General features: G+C 49.5%; 1 protein-coding gene across 1 annotated transcript in view; it reads right to left on the reverse strand.

The window, feature by feature from the left end:
- The window catches only part of PMFBP1 (polyamine modulated factor 1 binding protein 1), a 76244-nt gene that overhangs the window by 22515 nt on the left and 34861 nt on the right, over positions 1–18868 (reverse strand). The window contains exons 4-9 of the mRNA XM_033157094.1: positions 12453–12585; positions 7932–8078; positions 3587–3670; positions 3150–3296; positions 1430–1513; positions 1021–1113 (exon numbers count right to left, since the gene is read on the reverse strand). Of these exons, the coding sequence (XP_033012985.1) occupies positions 1021–1113; positions 1430–1513; positions 3150–3296; positions 3587–3670; positions 7932–8078; positions 12453–12585 (688 nt within the window). The remainder of the gene's footprint in view (positions 1–1020; positions 1114–1429; positions 1514–3149; positions 3297–3586; positions 3671–7931; positions 8079–12452; positions 12586–18868) is intronic.

An 18868-nucleotide genomic window follows, 5' to 3' on the forward strand; every position in this document is an offset into this window, starting at 1 on the left:
TGCAATGAAGGAGAGCACACAACCTCCTAAGGGAGAGTGTTCCACATCTGTGACAGGCAGGCAAGAGTCTGGTTCACAGGCAGCCTTCTCTGACCCTCTTCTGCCTTTGGCTCTGTCCTGCTCCAGGGTCCTGCCTTTGAAAATCTCCCCTCTTTGTAATTAATCAGTGGGTGGGGTAGGGGGGCTCAAAGAGCAAAGACAGAGTCATAGGCAGCCTTTGCAACTACTGCTCCCCACCCCAGCACACAAAACTATAGGGCCTTCTACTGAAGCAGCATTTAAAAACCCAGCAGGTACTTTACGATACTGAGAAAAATGCCTGAAGGAAGAAAGAAAACAGAACTTTTGTTCTGCCCCAAGAGGAGACCTGCAGTTGGCAGCTGTGCCTTCCCCTGGATGCAGAGAGGCTGCCTTCCTGCCATGGCTCTATGACTGGATGCTGGGCTCAAGCAGCAGCAAAGGGAACATGCACTGGAATCCCAGCTCATTTTTCTGAGGGGCTTCTCTGGAGGGCTCTGCTTTGTAAGCAGCAGTGGCTCCACTTTGGGCTGTGTACCTGAAAGCACCCAACCACCTGCCTGCCTGGAGTATGGCATCAGAGATATGGCGCCCAGCCTGTCTGAGGGCCTGGCAGAGGGGCATGCCAAACATGGTGGCCAGTATGGCGGAGGGCAAGGCATGCAACCACTACACTTTTGCATTTGTTGGTTCCCTCCTTAGCGTGAATGTTGCCTGCATTGTTCTGTTATGTGGTGTCGGCCTGCAGCACACTTGGAAGCAGCCTTGACAGTAAACCCAGGAGGGCACAGTTTAGGGCCACCCTCTCTCCTGTCTTGCCATGGTCACCCACTGGCACCCTCTCCTCTCAGAAAAGAGCAGGACAATCCCACCTAACTTCCCTTCAGGTTTTCTGGAGGAAGATGTGACAACTGCAATAAAATAACAGCCCCTCCTGCACTGGAAGAAGAGATCACAATGAGACAAGGAGCAGAAGTTTACCTGTTGTCCAGTCAAACCTACCAGCGTCTTCTCCTCGCCACTCTGTTGGGCTGCTTCTGTCTCATAGCATGGACTCCTTTTGCAATCTTTGAGGCTGGACGCCAGTTTCTCAATCTGGTGGGGATGCAGGTGGCGGATTAGAGGGACCTTCTGTCACCCCCAGGCCCCTCCTGTGCCTGTCCCCTAATGTACTCCAGAGAACCCACGGGGGGGGGGGTGAGCTTTGAGGGTTTCCTGTGGGAGCGAGGAAGGAAGGAAAAGCCCAGAGGAATCAGCTACAACCTCAACTGAGAAGGAGCTTTCATTCTGTTCCTCCTCCTCTCAACGCAACCTTGGCTCTTGTTGGGGGTCAGAGGAGGGGTGAAAGGGAATGTGGGGGTCAGACGGCCAGCTGTGCTGCTGGCTGGCATTCCACCTGACATTTGCTCACCTCCAACATCTGCTCCAGCTTGTGGGCTCTCAGCGCCTCGTTCTCACTTTCTGCTTGGGCCAGCTGCCTTCGACACTCGCTGAACTGTCAAAGATGGGACACACACACACAGCGACATATGTTAGCTGCAGGACTATTCCTGTGTAAAGGCTAGTGAAAGGGGAACAGGTGGAAAACTCCACCCACTCTGGCTGGACTCCACTCCATAATATACCAGGCAATGCCACAACTTTTCCCACCTCACCTTGCCTATGACAGTAGGGGACAACCGCAGCTCCCCCCACCCCCAGGAGCACGCTTCCAGATGTACTTGCGGTGACCATTGTGGTGGTTGAACTTGCCATGTTCTAGCCTTTGAATGTTGATTATACAAACACTGAGGGAAGGAGGCTTTGCTTCAGCCACTGGGCAGTGCCTGGTGTGCACTCTGTGCCCTGTACTCTCCACATTTCACAGGGGACCACCTCCAGGGAAGCCAACTGGCACCTATGATGCTGTTCTTCAGATTCCGGCCCCAACATAATAGATACGTGGGGACTTTGGAAACCAGAAGACCCATCAGGCAGCAGTTGAAGAGCATATCAGTTAAAAGTCCTCAGGGCAGGAACAGTACCATGGAAGCAGTGCTGGTCACAACAGGGTCCCCAGAGTATCAAACAAGCAGCTGTAAATATGACACCCCTAAGCTCAAAAATTCTTCCAATGCAGCCTTCTAAACCCAGAGGTGGGGAGGGAGGAGTGCCACCACCTGAGAACAGCACCCACCCTTCCTTCGCAGAAAGCCAGAGCTGACTTGTCCAGAAAAGGAAAAGGGGCAGGAACCATATGCACCTGACTTGCAGCAGCCAAGGGCCAGCGGTCAAGTCTCCAACACCTCCCCTGCATAATTGAGCATCCACCGTTTCAGGTCAAACACAGGACAGAGCCTGGGAGCTCCATCAGGACCTCATCCAGGGGCAGAAGATGTCCCCCCCCACCCCCCGGCAACAAAAGAAAAATATTCAACTCTCTGCCAGGGTGGAAAGGCAAGTGAGGAACATGCAATTCCAGCAGCTCCCCTGTGGACACACACACCCCTGATATTGGGGGCACACTCCAAGCCCAGATCCACTATCCACACTCCAGAGCAGGAGGCCACCCCAGCTGCCAACACCCTCAAATTCTGGAGACAAAACCTAAAGCTGCCAATACGTCCCTGGGCCTGGAGGGCAGAATCCCAGCCCAGCTTTTTAACGGAGTGACCAAGAGTTGCTGCCATGACTGAGGCTCCTCCAGGGGCATTTCTCTTTCTCCTCCTCCTCCTCCTCCTCCATGCAGATCTATACTGCGGCACAGCCAGTGGCAGGAAGGAGATGCTGCCAGGGAGGATGAAGGAGGCTCTTGGAAGGCTGGCACCAAGGCTGCCTGCAGCTCTCCACCAGACAATACCCATTTGGGGAGCCCAGATCCAGGCACCTGACAGTCCACCCTCTTCACTCTGCCATGGTTTTCTCTCTCTCCCAGTCACCTCACTGCAAGCTCAGCAAGGAGGAGGAAGAGAAGATCAATATGCCGAATATCTGCTCCATTACAGCAGCCTCAACAAGGGGCTGGCTAGACCCAGCTAAGCAGCAGCAGCAGCAACAGCAGCAGCAGCTTTCCCCTCCTCTTCCTGCTGCTGCCCTGGCTGGCTTCCCCCTCCTCCTCCTCCTCCTCCTCCTCTTCCCTGGCACTCCCGTACCTGGTTCTGGGATCCCTCCTGCTGCTGCTTGCTGGCCTCCAGCTCTCGCTCCAACTGGAGGACTCGGATCCAGCTCTGTTCCAGCTCTGCCTGTGCCTCTCTCTGCTTGCTCTGCAACTCATAGATCTTCTGCTCCTGAGCATCCAGCTATTGACCCGCCCAGGGAAGAAAGGGAAGAAATTGGGGGGGAGGGGGGAGGAAGAGAGAAATCAATTAGTATTAAAGGGGCTTTAACAAAACAACATAAAGCACAGACCTTGGGTGGGCAGGTGGGAAAGGGAAGCGCTGCTTGCTTTCCTGCCTGTGGGGGTGGGGGGAACCAATATTAGCAGGCCAGGAGTTCTGCTGGGGCCCAAGGAGGGCACGAAGCCAAGACACCTTCCCTTTGCCTCCGTGCAGCAGCCACGTGAGAAAGGGGAGAGAGGGGTCTCGGGTACCTTGTCTGCCAGGCTGTCTCTCTCATCCTGCCCAAGCAGGAGCTGGCTCCGAAGCCTCAGGGTCTCTGCGGCTTGCTGCTCCAGCTGAAAGGGGTTTATACAGGAAGGGAGGGAGGAAGAGAGGATTGCGAATGTCAACCAATAAGCAGGGAGAAGACGACAAGACTCAGGGTATTGATCTGCTAGAGCGGCTTGTGCTGCTGCAGCCCCCAAAAGCCTTGGGAAGGGAGGGGGAGATACCCCAGACAGGACAGAGTGGAGGCAGAGGCCAAGCGGTGCGAGAAGGAAGCCTGGAGGACCTGGCAATGTGCCAAGTGGGCATCAGCCAATGCTGTGACAGTCCTGCCACCAGAGCTGGTGAGCATTGTGTCCTGGCTTCTGGGGCAGTTGTCTGGAGGAAGCTAGACAAGCTGCAGCAGTGCCAGGCCTAACCCTCTTCATACCTTAGAGCAGCATAGTGGTGGGGATAATGGTGCTGCTCTGGCCTCTGGAAGAAAAAGCTCTTCCTGGTGGCCTCTCCACCCCTGCCCCACGCCAGAGGGCTTGCCAGCAGGTCCCTGAAAGGTGGAAAACACCCAAGAAGGGGCTGGACAGGGCTGCAGAAGTTCAAAGAACTCCAAGCTTGAGTTGCCACATCAAATGGGCACCTTGAACCTTCCCAGCTTCTGAGAGGAGGCTGGGGAGTCAAAATCATCTGGGCCCTGTTGTCTTGGGGTGGGGGAGCTGTGCTGTGCTGATGGCCAATGATCTTTAGCTCTAGTTTCAGTTGCTTGGTGGACTGGATGAGGAGAGGCAGTTCTCAAAGGACCCAGCTGCTGGAGCACAGTAGCTGCCCAGGGAAGAGAAGCAGCCAGAGGGTCACTGCCTACGATGCAAATGGAACCAAGGGAATTAGCTCTCACCCATTTTGTGGCTTTACAAGGGGAAGAGGTCTATCCGTGGCCATGAGCCAAGGTGGCTCAGAGGCCAGGAGGTGAGATGGGCTGCAGGGGAGGGCTAGAGCTTTCATGCCTTGCCTTTGGGCTTCCCATTGGGGCATCTCGCTGGCCACGGTGAGTCACCTGAGCCTCTGGCCTGGTCTAGCAGGGCTCTTACGTCTTGCCTGGCAGAGAAACCATCCATTTAATGTCCCTCTGGATTCTCCATCCACAACGGGGGTAGAGTGGTTTGCAGCCTCCAGACCGTCAGGAGCAAGGAAGTTCCCTACCCCCAGGGTGGGGTGAAAGGCTGTCTCAGCCATGGCAGTACAGAAGATGCCTCCTCCTCCTGAGAAGTAGTAGGCTAGGTCATCCCTCTCTCCCCCCTTGTCCCCAGCTCCCCACACATGCATCCATTCTCCTGCTGTAAAGAAGGTGGCAGCATCTTTGGGGCGAATCCCCATCCTATTTAAGCAGAATCAACTCTGCTATTTCTTTTCTTTTCCTTTCTGTTCTGTTCAGAAGCAATTACTTTCATGTCATTTCTGGAGACATTTGCAGAGAAAGCAAGAGCCAGATTATCCGCCCCACCCCCATCCCCAATGGCTTCTGCAGTGGAGGCGAAATATTAAATTAAATGAGGTGTCTATGAAGCTGCTGCGGTTTCAGGTCAAAGACGCCACAGAAAGCCGTGTGCTCTGCTCTGCGCCTGTATGCAAATGGCTGCATTAAAACCGCGGATGTCAACTTGCAACACGTCTCTTCTGCTCCTGGATGATCAAAGCTGATTGCTGAGGCAATTACTGCAAAAGAAAAGAAAATCACGGCCCTACTGCTCCTCCCTCGGCTCTGAGAGTTTAATTGTTTAGCCAAGCTGAAACCGTACCCCCGGCTCCCTTGCGCACAAGGCTGCTCCTTCTCTTGCAAGGGTACGCATGCACACCCTCCTTCCTTCCAAGCTGTGCACACAGGGCCAGTCGGCAGCAGCAGCCACAATGCAGAAACGTGGATCCCAGTGGTGGCAAGCAGGCTAATGGGAGATGCTGCCAGTTTGCTCCACAGGACCTTGCCTTCTTTGTTAACCAGCCCATGTGCACACACAAACCTGGGGGGCCTTGGAGAACCCCCAGTGAGCAGAGAGCCAGCACCTTCCCCAGCTGGAGGAGGTTGCCAGGCTGGCAAAGAGGAGCACCTTTCATGTGCCAAAGGAGTGGGAAGAACATCAGCCCTGCCTCATCACCCTCTCTCTGCCACGTGGAAAAGATCAGGCATATCCTGCCTTTGCCTCTCCCTCCCCTCTACTCCTTGGCCTGATCCGGTGGCCACTCCCATTCTAGCTGTCTGCTTCCAACCTTCTCCCTTCTATGGATCTCTTTTGCCACATATACATGCAGAAAGAAAGCACAATAATGGCTTCCTGACGAGTCAAGAAGAGCTGGGTGGCTCTGCTTTACAGATTCAGTAGGCAGAGGCCAGCTGGGTTGGGTGTAGCAGGTTGCACTCAGTCCGGGGGGAAAGCAGCAGTGGCAATGCCCACAAACAAGCACATACATTCCCCACCCCTCTGCACAAAGGATGCCTCAGGGGAGACCAGGGCTTCCTTTCCCTCCTTTAAGCCTGAAATATTAGCAGTTTTCTCAGACAGAAAAATCTGTTCCCTTTGTGGGTGGGGAGGGGAGCTGGCTTTGTGGACACCTCCCTGCCTCTCTCCACATTGTTGCTGAAAGGAAAATGGCCGGCGTGTGAGTTGTACAGGGAAACAGTGCTGCATGGCTCCCCCGCCTGCTTTTCCTGGCACTTCCATTCACAACTCTGGCTCAGTCTCAGAGTCCTTTGTTCAGGAAACGGCAAAGCCCTGGCTGTTTCCCTCTGAATGGCAGTTAACTTTGTCCAGTTCAGTGTTTCCTGATTGTTCGTGCTGCCTAGAGAAGCTTTGATTAAAGCTCTTAATTTTTCAGCTAAGTTTTCTCTTGTAACAGGGCAAGCCCTTGACCTGGGAGCAGAGAAGAGTGGTCAAAAGAAAAATAACAAGCCAAGGAGAGGGGAGGAGCAGGAGTAGCAGACACAAAGGGACAGAGGGCTGAGCGAGGAGCTGCTGAGTCCCTAGGCCAAACATCTTGCCCCCAGGGGTTGCCAGGGCTGCTTCTCCCTCCTCCTTCTCCACTCACACACCAGAATGTTTCCTGCAAGGATGCTTGGCACCAGCAGGAGAGCACCACACACAGCACTTACATGAAGGGTCTCTCTGTGTGGAGTGTGTGTTTGTGCTTATTCTTCTCTACCCACTCAGAAAGGAGGAATCATTGCCTTGGAAGGGACATCCCAATAGTGTCCTCCCTGAGGACCACAAGAACCACTCCTGCCTGGAAGTATCAACAGCACTACCTCTCCGAGCAAGCAGCTGACCAAGGGGCATTAATAATCCAGGAAGGCCACGGGTGCGGAACCTGTGGCCTGCTAGATGTTGTTGGACTTCATCTTCCATTGCCTCAGCTGGCTTGATGATGATGATGGGAGTTCTCTCACTGATGCTTTGCTACGTGGTAGAATCCTTCTGATCCACCTTTAATGCTTTATGAATTATTGTCCAAGTGTATACAAAGGACATTTACACAGAGGAAAGTCCAACTGATACAATGTGAATTGTATCTGGTCAGTATATGGATGATTACAGCCTAAACCATGGGTAGGCAAACTAAGGCCCAGGGGCTGGATCTGGCCCAACCGCCTTCTAAATCCGGCCCGTGGACGGTCAGGGAATCAGCATTTTTACATGAGTAGAATGTGTGCTTTTATTTAAAATGCAGCTCTGGGTTATTTGGTTATTTGTGGGGCACAGGAATTCGTTCATCCCCCCCCCCCAAAAAAACAACATAGTCTAGCTCCCCACAAGGTCTGAGGGACAGTGGACCGGCCCCCTGCTGAAAAAGTTTGCTGACCCCTGGCCTAAACCAAGTGCAGACTGCACTGAGGAGCAGCCTTCTAGAACTCCCCAGACATGCCTGCTGAGAGATCAACCCAAGAGGAGACTTTGCAGCCAATGCTTGGCCAATAGGGAAGGGCACCCAGAAAACTCTGTCTGTGTTTCCCTCCTGCCTCTCTGGCACTGTTTGGATCCCAGGTTAGGTCCCAGGTCAGCAACAAGTGACCAATTCCTTGTCAAGGTGATCCAAGGAGCCATGGCCCCCAGACAGGCTCGAAAGCAAATGCACGAGAAAAGCTCTTGCCTCTTACAACCCCTCAGTTACCAGCACCCACCAACCCAGGATCTCTCCAGTTAAAAGAAGAGGAAGCTTTTGATTAGCCTTACTGCCTTCAAACTGTACTGGTGGCCCTCAACTGTGCCTCTTCTGTCACTACTCAGGACAGAGAGAAACCTCAGGCAAAAGTGGCAAGCGATCCCACCCCACATACAGCACAAGCCTTACCAGCTGCGGCAGGGAGCTCAGTTGTGACTCCAGGAGGAGCTCTTCCTGCAGATGGCACGCCACCTCCAAGTCTTTCTGGGAGAGTTCGTTCTGCAGATCTGTGATGGTATCTTGCAGTTCTTGAATTTTAGCTGCTTTCTCCAGAACCTGCAATGCACAAACCCATCATGTACCTGGATTCTGGTAAGCCATCTGCTCTGGGTGCGGCAGAGCGTCGGGTGCTTCTGCGGTGCCAGTTTTTGACACAAAAAGGGGAGCAGTGCAATAATAACATACCCTGGAACCAAGATATTTTGGGGCTGAAGCTGGAGCTTAGCAGATTGCAGCAGGAATGGCCTGCAGGCCCCACTTCAGAGCTGGGGAGGCACCAACACAGGCTTCTCCTTTCCTTTCTCTTGAACACACCTGCTGAAACTCACATTCTGTTTCTACACTTGGGCAAATTGCACATGCTGCGGGTTACGCGTTTTCGGGTTGCGCTCCGCGCCAAACCTGGAAATACCGGAATGGGTTACATCTGGGTTTCGGCGCTTGCGCATGCGCAGAAGCGCAAAATCGTGACCCGCGTGTGCGCAGATGTGGCGCTGCGGGTTGCGAATGCACCTCCTGCACAGATCACATTCGCAACCCGAGCGTCCACTGTATGCCCTATCCTTCAATGGTCAACCAGCATTCCCAGTGCAGCTTATAAAAGCATACAAAATAAAAAAGTAGAAAAATATGTATATTGCTTTTAGAAAATTCCAAGGAAGGACAAAAAGCTGTGCATCAGAGCACGAATGTCGTCTCTCTGCACCCCAATAAAAGCACCCAATAAAAGCACCTTCCTTTAAGTTACATTGAGTCAGGGGAGGGGATAAAATTCTCTGCATTGAGAGCTCCTGCCTGGGACAGAGAGCTTCCAGGGCAGCACTGTCTCTCCCAGCAGGGAATAACATTTGTGTGGAATTGCTAAAACCATACAGAAAAATCACGTGGAGACAGAGCGATTTCCAACAGGCATGTCAAAGCCAAGAGATGTCAGCCTGATGGAAGTGGTTGGGTAGGCTGCAAGTGGGTGTGTCCTCTTCCCCAGCTCTCTGCATTGCAAGCAGAGTGAGGTCCAATAACATAGCCCATCCCCCTGGCAGCTCCAGAGAAGAGATGATAGCAGGCACCGTGTCACTGGACCCAGGAAGCACTTTTCAGGAAAAGAGAGAAGAGTTTCACTCACAACTCACTTGGCCCAGGAAGAGCGGCTCACACCTGCTTTGGGAGCGGCATTTCCAATGGGTTTTTGGAAGGGGAAGGATGAAGGTAAAATGACAATTCCCTTAAGCACCATCCTGGGAATTGGAAATTTTAATGATGCAAAGCAGCAAGGTCAGACAATGTATCCAGGCAGCCTAGAGGAAGCTGCTTGGAGTTGAAATCCCTTCATTAGGCATCACCTGATGACTTGTCTTCCTGAAGGCCGAGGCCTGTTTGGGCTGCACTTCAAGGCCTCTTCCAGCTCCTACTGCTGCAGCCCATAACAGGAACTATCCCTGTAATGCTATGGTCCTTGGCTCCCAGCTCTGGTGGCCCTGTGGCTGCAGCTGCTTCTTGCTTTGTGACCTCTAGTGAGAGGAGGGAGCAATCCCCATCTTCTCCCATTCTGATATTTCAAAGCCAGGCCTGCCTCTCCCTCCCATCTCCCCGCTCCACATTATTAATGAATTGGAAAGCAGACATCATTAGGTGTGGGAGACTGTTTCTTTCAAAATCTGTAGAAGCCTTCATCGGACTCCCCAGAGCCAGGCTGCTGTTCTCAACGTAGTCTTATTAGCATCGCCGCCTCTGTAGCCTGCCATGCAAACTGCACTGCTCGGCACTTTCCAGCACTTGACCCTTCTGCAGATGGAATTAATTTCCTCTTTGAAGATCCAGCGGCAGGCCGTTGCAGCTGCCATTGTTGTGCTTGTTAAGGAAAGGAGCGCTCCCGTGAAGGCAGGGGCTGACCGATCATGGGTGGATGGAGGGCAAAGAGAGCCTGAAATGGAAGCAGCTGGAGAAGCTTGGGAGGAAAGCCCTTCCTGGCGGCTCCTCCACAAGCAGACTTTTTTTTTCATGCAAAGCACACACAAAAGGGCTGGGTGTGCATATTTGCACATGTGACCTGCTCTCTGCTGGAGGCTCAGGGTACATAGGCTGGAACCAGAGCAAATTAAGAAGACCTCCCATGCCCTGCTCAGGAGAGCCTGGCCATTGGCACCCTGGGCAGAAAGAAAGCTCCTTTTTCACCTATCACCGTTTGTTTCATTTGGTCCCAAGTCTGATTTTAAGGGGGCTAGAAATAATCACCTATGGCATTCTGTGTGGAATGGTTCGTGCTCAAAGGATCCTGCACAGGATCACAGCATGGAAAGGAGTTCAGTTTCCTGGGATTGCCAATAAATGCTTCTCTTTGCTGAAAACCAAGTTCTTGTGACATCTGCAGCACCCCTGAAGCAGAAGCTGCTGAGGGTTAAATCCTCACAGAGAGGAAGAGGAATGCAGCTCCCCTCCCTCAATCATAATTTATTAAAAGTCTCACAAATAATTAAAGAAAGGGAGGTTTGGCCAACCTTATGTCCCTTAGGACTATTATGTGGTGTTTGGGCAAGATTATGATTTCCTCCGCTCTCAGTCACCCACCCTTGTCTGAGTCCCTCAAAAACATTTCGGTCCCAAAGCATGGAAAGCAGCCTTTCTGAGTATCAAAGGTTAATCCCTGTTATCTCTGTTTTCCCAGAGATAATGTGATAAACAAGATTTATGATTTGGCTATCATGAATCACCATATAATTATCCCCATTGATAGTGTGTCGACAAGAGATGTCTAGTCCGCCATCTTTCCTCCTGGAAGTCGAGGGCGTGACTGCATTTCATTTGCCTGTCTTCTTCTCTCAAGTCTGCATGGTTGGACCAGATCCTTCAGTTCCAGCTGTTCCGCTTCCATATGAAAGTAAGAAGTGGCTTGTTGGAGCTCCAAATTGGAGCAAAAGGGCCCAAGACTTTGTGACTGACTGACCAGCCTCTACCCTTGTTAAGAGGTAGAAGTAATGCCTGACCTCTTGGCTTCCCCACTGTGCCTCTCTCCTCCTCTGATTCTTTTCTAATGTCTCCCATGCCAAAGCAAAAGCCTTCCTGTTACGAGGAAGTTGACTGAGGATGTGAGGAATGCATTGAAGGAAATTTAGAGACTTCCTCTCAGCTACAGAAGGCAGATCTTTCTCAGAGAGAGAACAGCATTGCTTTTTGTTGGAGGTTCTCCTGGATTCTCAGCAGCAAACAAGCACTGGGATGTTGATAGCAGACAGCTTCAAGATGCAGCAAGAGTAACATTCCAGGAAACCTATAGCAATTGGGCCACTGTGAACCCATTTCCAGAGTCCTGAGTAATCATTGTTGGTGACGTGTGGAAGTCCGCTGGTAGTTCACCACACCTCAACTAGGCTGCAGAGTATGCAGTCCCAGAAGAGCCTTCAGAGATTTCCTGCTGTCAGCAAAACAGCTCCTTCCAGAGTCCCCAGTTAAGGGAAAAACTCCTCTCCCATGCCGTTCAAAGTAATGAAGTGTTTATTGTCTCCAGATACAAGCAAAGCTAAATACTACTATCTACTATATACAATTCCTCTGGTCTCTGAAGTAAAGATACATATGTACAGAGATCCACTAACACTATCACCATGCTAGCTAACACTGCTGTGTATAACCTACAGCCTCTTCCCTTGATTCTCACAGAGTCAGATCCTGACAGCAAACAGGACAGCATCAGGTTTTGCAACAGGACACAACCATCAAAGACAGGAGCATGATGAAATCAATGCCCTAGAGACTATTATACCTGGCTCTACATTCTTGAACCAATGGGAGGGTGAATGACTCAGCAAGTCATACATTCAACCTTGCTGGTGTTGCTATGGTAACCCAGTGCACAGAAGATCCAGATGTGGGAGATGCGCTTCTCAAGAATGAAGCAGATGGTGACTGCGCTTTCCTTCAAGCTTCCATTGGGTGGCTGTTCCCGGTTTGCATTATTACAGAAGTTGGATGAAGCAGAAGCAAAGCTAAAACAATGAAGTGACCTGCTCTGGTATGGCATTTTGTGTGTGTGGAGGATAGTGGGATGTACAAACATAATGGAAATCTTCACATGTATATGGGTACATCTAAAGTTCACAGGCCAGAAGAAATTAAGAAGCCAGCACCTGCTTGAGTGAGAGCCAGCACACTGTCCCTTGTAAATCAGGAAAAGATGGCCCTGCATACATATATAGATGGAAATGCCTGCTCAACCTCACCAGAGCTTTAGGGAAAGTTTTTCAGAACTGCCACACTGGTGAGCAGCTACTGGCAAATGAAGGGCAAAAGCATTCCTGCTCTTCTTCCCTTCCTTGGCCTCAAAGTGCTGATTCTGATTATCCTTCTTTCCTCCCAGGCAGGCTGGCCCAGCTAGTTCTGTGTCTGCTTGTGCTGCTGCAGCTGCAGCTGCCTCCAGAGAAGAAAGGTAAACCGTACCTCTGCTTTCACCTTCTCCTGGGTGTGACCAGCGTCTCTCAGCTGAAGATCCAGCTCACAAGTAAGATGCTCTTTCAGTCCCCAAGGAGACTTCACTTCTGCTGGCTCCATCTCCTGTCCTGGCAGACAGTACCTACACAAAGGGAGGAAGGGAAGGCCAGTCAGAAAAGGTACAAAGGCTGCACAGAATTTGGGGAAAGGGAACAAACAAATTGGTTTTAGGGAAGCGTCTGCTGTAGCTTTGCTTGGCATGCAGAATGCTTCTGGCTCAATCCCTTGTATCTCTAGCTAGGAAAGGACCAGGTGATAGGAATGTTCTTCCTTTTTCTGCTGGAGACCCTGGAGAGAACTGTCCTCAAATGGGTGGACAGACAGCCTGGCCAGGTAAAAGGCATCTCTCCCTCTGCTCATCTAGACCACTCAATCACTCACTCACTCACTCACTCACTCAGGGATCCCCAACCCCAACAGTTGTTTCTTTCAAGAGGCTACTGTGCGCATACCTTGTATACCCTGAATGGGCACCTCTAGGCATGATGCATCTGCAGCTCTAGCACCATTTGCCCCTGTGAGTCACCAATGAGCATGCCATGGCCTAGAAAGGGCTGTAGGGCTTGGCTGGAAAGGTTTATAGGGTCTTAGTGCAGTGGCAAAGCATCTGCATGTTGTGCAAAAGGTCCCAGGCACAACCTCCGGCATCCGCAGGTTAGGATGAAAAAGACCCCAGAGAGCAACTGCTAGCCCTGAGCTAAGCTGGACTAATGGTCTGACTCAGCAGAAGAAGGCAGCTTTCTATTTTCCTCTGGAGCCCCAACCAGCAGGCTTTGTGACCACCTCATCAAAGCCATGCCTGAGATGCTTTTCCCCCACAGGATCCTTGCTAAAGTTTAATCCAGGCTCTCTGGCTTCTTAACATCCCCACACTGGAGGTGGCAGCTCCTATCTATATACAGGTGAAACTCAAAAAAATTAGAATATCATGGAAAGGTTCATTTCTTTCAGTAATTCAACTTAAAAGGTGAAACTAATATATGAGATAGACTCATGACATGCAAAGTGAGCTATGTCAAGCCTTTATTTGTTATAATTGTGATGATTATGGCATACAGCTGATGAGAACCCCAAATTAACAATTACAACTTTGGGGTTTTCATCAGCTGCACGCCATAATCATCACAATTATAACAAACAAAGGCTTGACATATCTCGCTTTGCATGTCATGAGTCTATCTCAGTAGCTAATGAAAACAATTGGTTACATAAATGGACTTTTCCATGATATTCTAATTTTTCGAGTTTCACCTGTATGTATAGCTATTTTGGTCTGTGGGAGAGATGTCAGCATCTTTCACTTGCTGTGAGTTCCAAAAATACTTTTTTTCAGACAAGTCATTTGTATTCTGTTGGAAGGGAACGGGATGGGGGAGAGACATTCACATTTTCACAGCATTTGATAGGACTCCACTTGGGACTTCGGGTAATATCTCCCCTTCCTGAAAAAGAGCCAGGCCTTTCGGTTGGATGAAAATCCTGTCTCTCAAGTTCCAGAGGGAGGGCATTAGCAGCCTCTGGAAAGATGAGAAAGAAAGAGAACTCATGGACACAGCCCAAGTTTTCCTGCCTCTGAAAAATGAGGGGGGGGGCAGGTTGCAAAGGTATACCTAACACTGCATTTTCTAAAAAGAGGAAATGGTTTGCAAGTTTAGCTACCTCTGCTGAAGGTGGCATAACAAGGGAATGGAACGTGTGTGTTAACCTTGAAAACCTCTTTCTTTCTTTCTTTCTTTCTTTCTCTTTCTCTTTCTCTTTCTCTTTCTCTCTCTCTCTCTCTCTCTCTGTCTCTCTCTTTCTTGTATGCACAGGCGGGCACGCACATGCACACTTCCCACGCAGAATGCTGGTTTGCCCATTGGGAACTCTAACCCTCAGGCTAACCCTACAGCAAGTATTAACCTACTTATTGCACCCGGAGGCAATGCAGAGGGGCAGAAAGGGCTGCATTTGGGGGAAGAGGATGAGCAGAGCTTAGCATTAACCGCTTCCTGAAAGGAGGCAAGCAAGGCGGCTTAATATAGGAAGGAAAGCAATTCGCAGACAGATGTTTGGACTGGGCAGAATGATGAAACAATTATTTGGTGGCAAATTTGGCTGGTGCTTCCTGTAAAGAGAGTGAACATGACCAAATCACATGACTGCACCCAGCCTGTGTCAAGAGTATGAGTTTTTTCATCATTAAAGTCAAGAGTCAAGCAGGCCATCAAGTCACTACATCACAAAGCATGGATGAAGACCCCAGGGGAAACCAGAGACGACACCGGTAGGCAGAGACTGGGGAAATCTATGCATTGGGCATGGAGAGCCACAAAGCATCTGCATTAATCTAATGGCCCAAACCACTCTGGAAGCTCTTGGCTGAAGCAGGGAGGCAGACAATGTCTTAACTATGTTTTCCAGGATATTGGAGGCCCAGAAGATGTCCCAGAGGAATTCCGCCACAAGGCCAGTGCTTTAAAATATGGAGTCCAGGACCCTCTAATCTATTACAGACTTGAGTATAGGGCAAAGAGGCTGATTTGGGTGGAAGGGAGAGGGTATCTATATATATATCTATATCTCCTGTTCTGAGGCCAGCCAACCCCTGAACACCCAAGAGGTAATGAACAAACTTAAGTCTTGTCATTGGCACATGAGAGAGCCCAAAGAGACATTACTAGAGTTCTCAGGTGGGGTTCTGGAGGGGGGAGCTCAGTACCCTGAAGCGTTCAATTAGAAATTGAAGAGAATTGTTGCTGGTAATACAAGATTATTAGGCGTGCCTGGTGTGCTCTGGTCCATGGGGTCACGAAGAGTCGGACACAACTGAACGACTGAACAACAACGACAACAACAATACAAGATTGGGATGGACTGAATGACCTAAAACGGAGGGCTGATCATTAAAGAAAAGAGGAATACCAAGTGTGACAATTTGGAAAAGCTCAAAAGAAAACTCAAGAACACAAGTGAATGATGGGGAGCAGCAAGGCTGGGCTGCAGCCCCAAAGGAGAATAAGAACTTTCTTTGGTGGAGGGATTTCTGTGCACATGGAATTGGGCTACCAGTACACAATCTCGCCACTGTGGCAGTTCCTTGAGAACCTCAGCTTCTATTCCAAGGAGAAACCCCCACTGCCACTGCCCAGCCTTTTCACTCTCCTGGCTGGGGAAACACAGCAGAATTAGGGTTTGCAAATGATTTGTGCTCTGGGTAAAAACTCAACACCTGGCTGCCACCCTGTGGGCTTGCCTCTCACTTCTCCAGCCACCTCCATGAAGCAAAACTAATGAGCGAAATCCTCCTAGAAGTCAAGCACCGAGTTTACAATAAAAACACAGAAATTTAAAATGTGTATGCAAAACCAACACATTTGTGCATATTCTATTTCTCACACAGGGTTTGAATCTTTAATGTGACAATTGGTTTTCCCAGACATGGGATTTTTTTCCTCCACGTTAATAAAAGAAAAAAATGTGTGAAGTGTATCTGCAAGGTGGGTCATGCCAAGGCTGGGAGTAGTGATCTTTTTAGGCATTTGCGTTTCACTCACACAGTTACAACCAGGCATCTCCTCCCTGGCACAATATGGGAAGGAACAGAACTCAGTGGCAGAGCATCTGTTTGTCATGCTGGAGGCCCAGGCTGAGTTCCCAATGGCACCTCCTGTTAAAAGAGCACCTGCCATCAGGTGACACAAATGTCTTTATCTGGCCAAGACCCTGAACCATACTGGGCAAGATGGACCTGATGTTAGGTAGCTTAATGACATTCAGAAACAGCAGCTGCTAGCTGTCTGGTGGAGGAATGGGCCATGCACCCTTTGTGGCCAGCCTCTGAAATGTGATGTCAGGTCAGGGAAGTGCAGGCCTCCTATGCTCTGGCTTCCAAGTTCTCCTGCTTCTGGGCACTGAAAAGGCAGAGAGTCCAGCTGGTACCAGGGCGGATAAAAATCCATTTTTTAAAATTTATATCAGATTTTTTTAAAAAAACAAACCAAAAATGATTTTTTAAAATTTAGATTGGATTTTTAAAATAAAAGGCTTTTGGAGGAAAAAATATTTCTAAAGATAGTTTTCTATTTATGTTACATTGCAGTCCAAAGGCTATTCATCAGGAAATAAGGATTTGTTTTAAGTTTTTCATGTGTGCTGAAACTCAGTCTAAGTTGGGGTGGTTTTTTTTTGTTAAAGTTTAACCACATCAGTTAACAAACATGGATACATATGCTATAATGTTATTGTTTTAGTTAAATGAATTGTTTAAATTGTTATTAAGGAAGAGATTATTTTTCTCATTCCAATAAAGTACAGCAGAAAAGTTGTCCAAATATAAACAGTTAACTTATTAAACCTCACAATAATTTCCTAATTATCTATGTATTTCTAATAGTATAGCCAAATCAGTAATTTTTGATATAACTGTAAAAACTACTCTAAAAATTTATTATTCCAAAAATGGAATCTTCATCTGGTTGTAAATATTAAGATTATAGCAGCAGGAATGTCTTTCGGTAAAAAAAAAAAAAAGATTTAAATCAAGTCTTACTGACTAGTGATTTAAATTGTGATTTAAATTGATTTGATTTAAATCAAATCCACCCTAGCTGGTACTCAGACACCATAGCTCATTTCAATGGCAGGACTGGTTCAGAGGCCTGTGCATAGGGAATCTGTGCGGCTCACCAAAGTATCTTGCTGTATTGGTAGTGCCCTGAAAGACACTGAGCAAATTCCTTCCGCTGAAAGTATACAGGGGGATTTAATCTACTTAGCAGGGATTAATCAAAGATTTGTTAAAAGATTTAAAGATTTCGCACACTTTGCCCAGCAATGGCTGTGGAAGGCCATAAGCACAGAGTCGCCAAAAGGGTTGAGCTGCCGGGTCAGTTCCTGTGGCAAGAGCAACTCTACCTCAACATAGACATAATAGCCTTCTACTACAAAAGGCTGGAAGCCAACCAGGAAATGGTTCCTACTGAAGCAGGAAGCGATTTAAATTGAAAAGACACAATACCACCAACTCAGAGTTATCAACATTACCTTCTACCTGCTTATCGCCAGCCACCTAAGGAAAGCCAGCACAAAGTCTTAATGATGCTCCCATGGAATGCTCCAAGTCAAGCTTTGTTCAACCTCCAGAGCAGAGCGTTTAAAGGAAAGTTTGGCTCTTGTTCCAAGGGCTGCATGCAGCTACCTTGTAGTCAGAACAGAAAAACTGCCCCATTTCAGGATGTACATCGGTCACCGTGGGGCTAGAAGCCCAGTGCTTGGAGTCCATGAAACACTGCACTGTCCAGACCCTTCAGTCAAAGAAAGAGATGAGCAGGGGGGAATCCCATGAATCTGGGGGATCCCAGAAAAGCCTTGGAGGAAGAGGGGCCTGGAATGTGCCTGCTCCACTCCCTCTTTTACCTAGTCCAACTCACCCCACCCCGAGAGGATGTTCCCCTGGACCGCTCTTTGTGTTGTGCGGTGCTGCTGCTGCAGTTAACCTGAGCAACACCCTCCCAGGGTGGGAAGAGCAAACTGGGCCAGGTCTGGCCTGGGAAAGGAAAGAGTTGAGAGGAGGGAGGGAGGGAGGGAGGGAGGGGCATTCATTGGTGTTAAGAGGGAGCCTCTGCACAGGACAAATTCACAGACAGACACTGGCACTCATAAATTATACAACTCATTTGCATATTCCAGTCATGAAACATTATGCAAATACTGCCTGATTTGCATAATGGATTCCAGTCACCGCTTCAATTGCTTTGTGGTTTGTTTTTTTTTAATAAAAAAACCAAAATGAAATAAAAGGCAAAGGCTGGTTCCAGCTGGCCACCCCGCCTCGTCTGCTTGGCCCTTTGCCTCCAGGGGGTGGGGTGGGGGGAGGCAAAAGCACCCTAAGCCTTGGCATGAGAAATATTGCCCCTAATTGCAACACACCAACTTGGACCTGGTTGAGATTCTTCACCAGAAACCACGCATCTGAGCCAATTAGGGAGGAAGAAATGAGGAGGCAAGACCAGGGAAAGAGGGAGACATTTTCCGTCATTGCTAGATGGCTGGAGGTGGGAAATCCTTCCCTTCCTAACTGCTTAATTATATACAACAGAGACTATCTCTGTATTTGGTGATAATAAGCCAAGCTGGGGGTGGGGGGCACTTCTTGTCTCCTCAGAGCTCAGAAGAGCTTTCGTTTTTTAGAAGAGGGATGGGAGGAGGGGCTCCTCTGATTATTTATAACGAACTGTAATAGCAACACATTGCGAAGGATGAGATGGGAGGGTGCCGCTCGCCTTCCATCAGCAGCCAACGTTGCTCGCTTCTCCTGCAGGGGCTGGCTGCGCTGCGCTGCGCTGCTGTGGGCGCCTCCCTCCTGCCCCCCTGTGAAAGGCAGA

The sequence above is a fragment of the Lacerta agilis genome, chromosome 8, assembly GCF_009819535.1.
Source record: "Lacerta agilis isolate rLacAgi1 chromosome 8, rLacAgi1.pri, whole genome shotgun sequence".
NCBI classification, from domain to species: Eukaryota; Metazoa; Chordata; class Lepidosauria; order Squamata; family Lacertidae; genus Lacerta; species Lacerta agilis.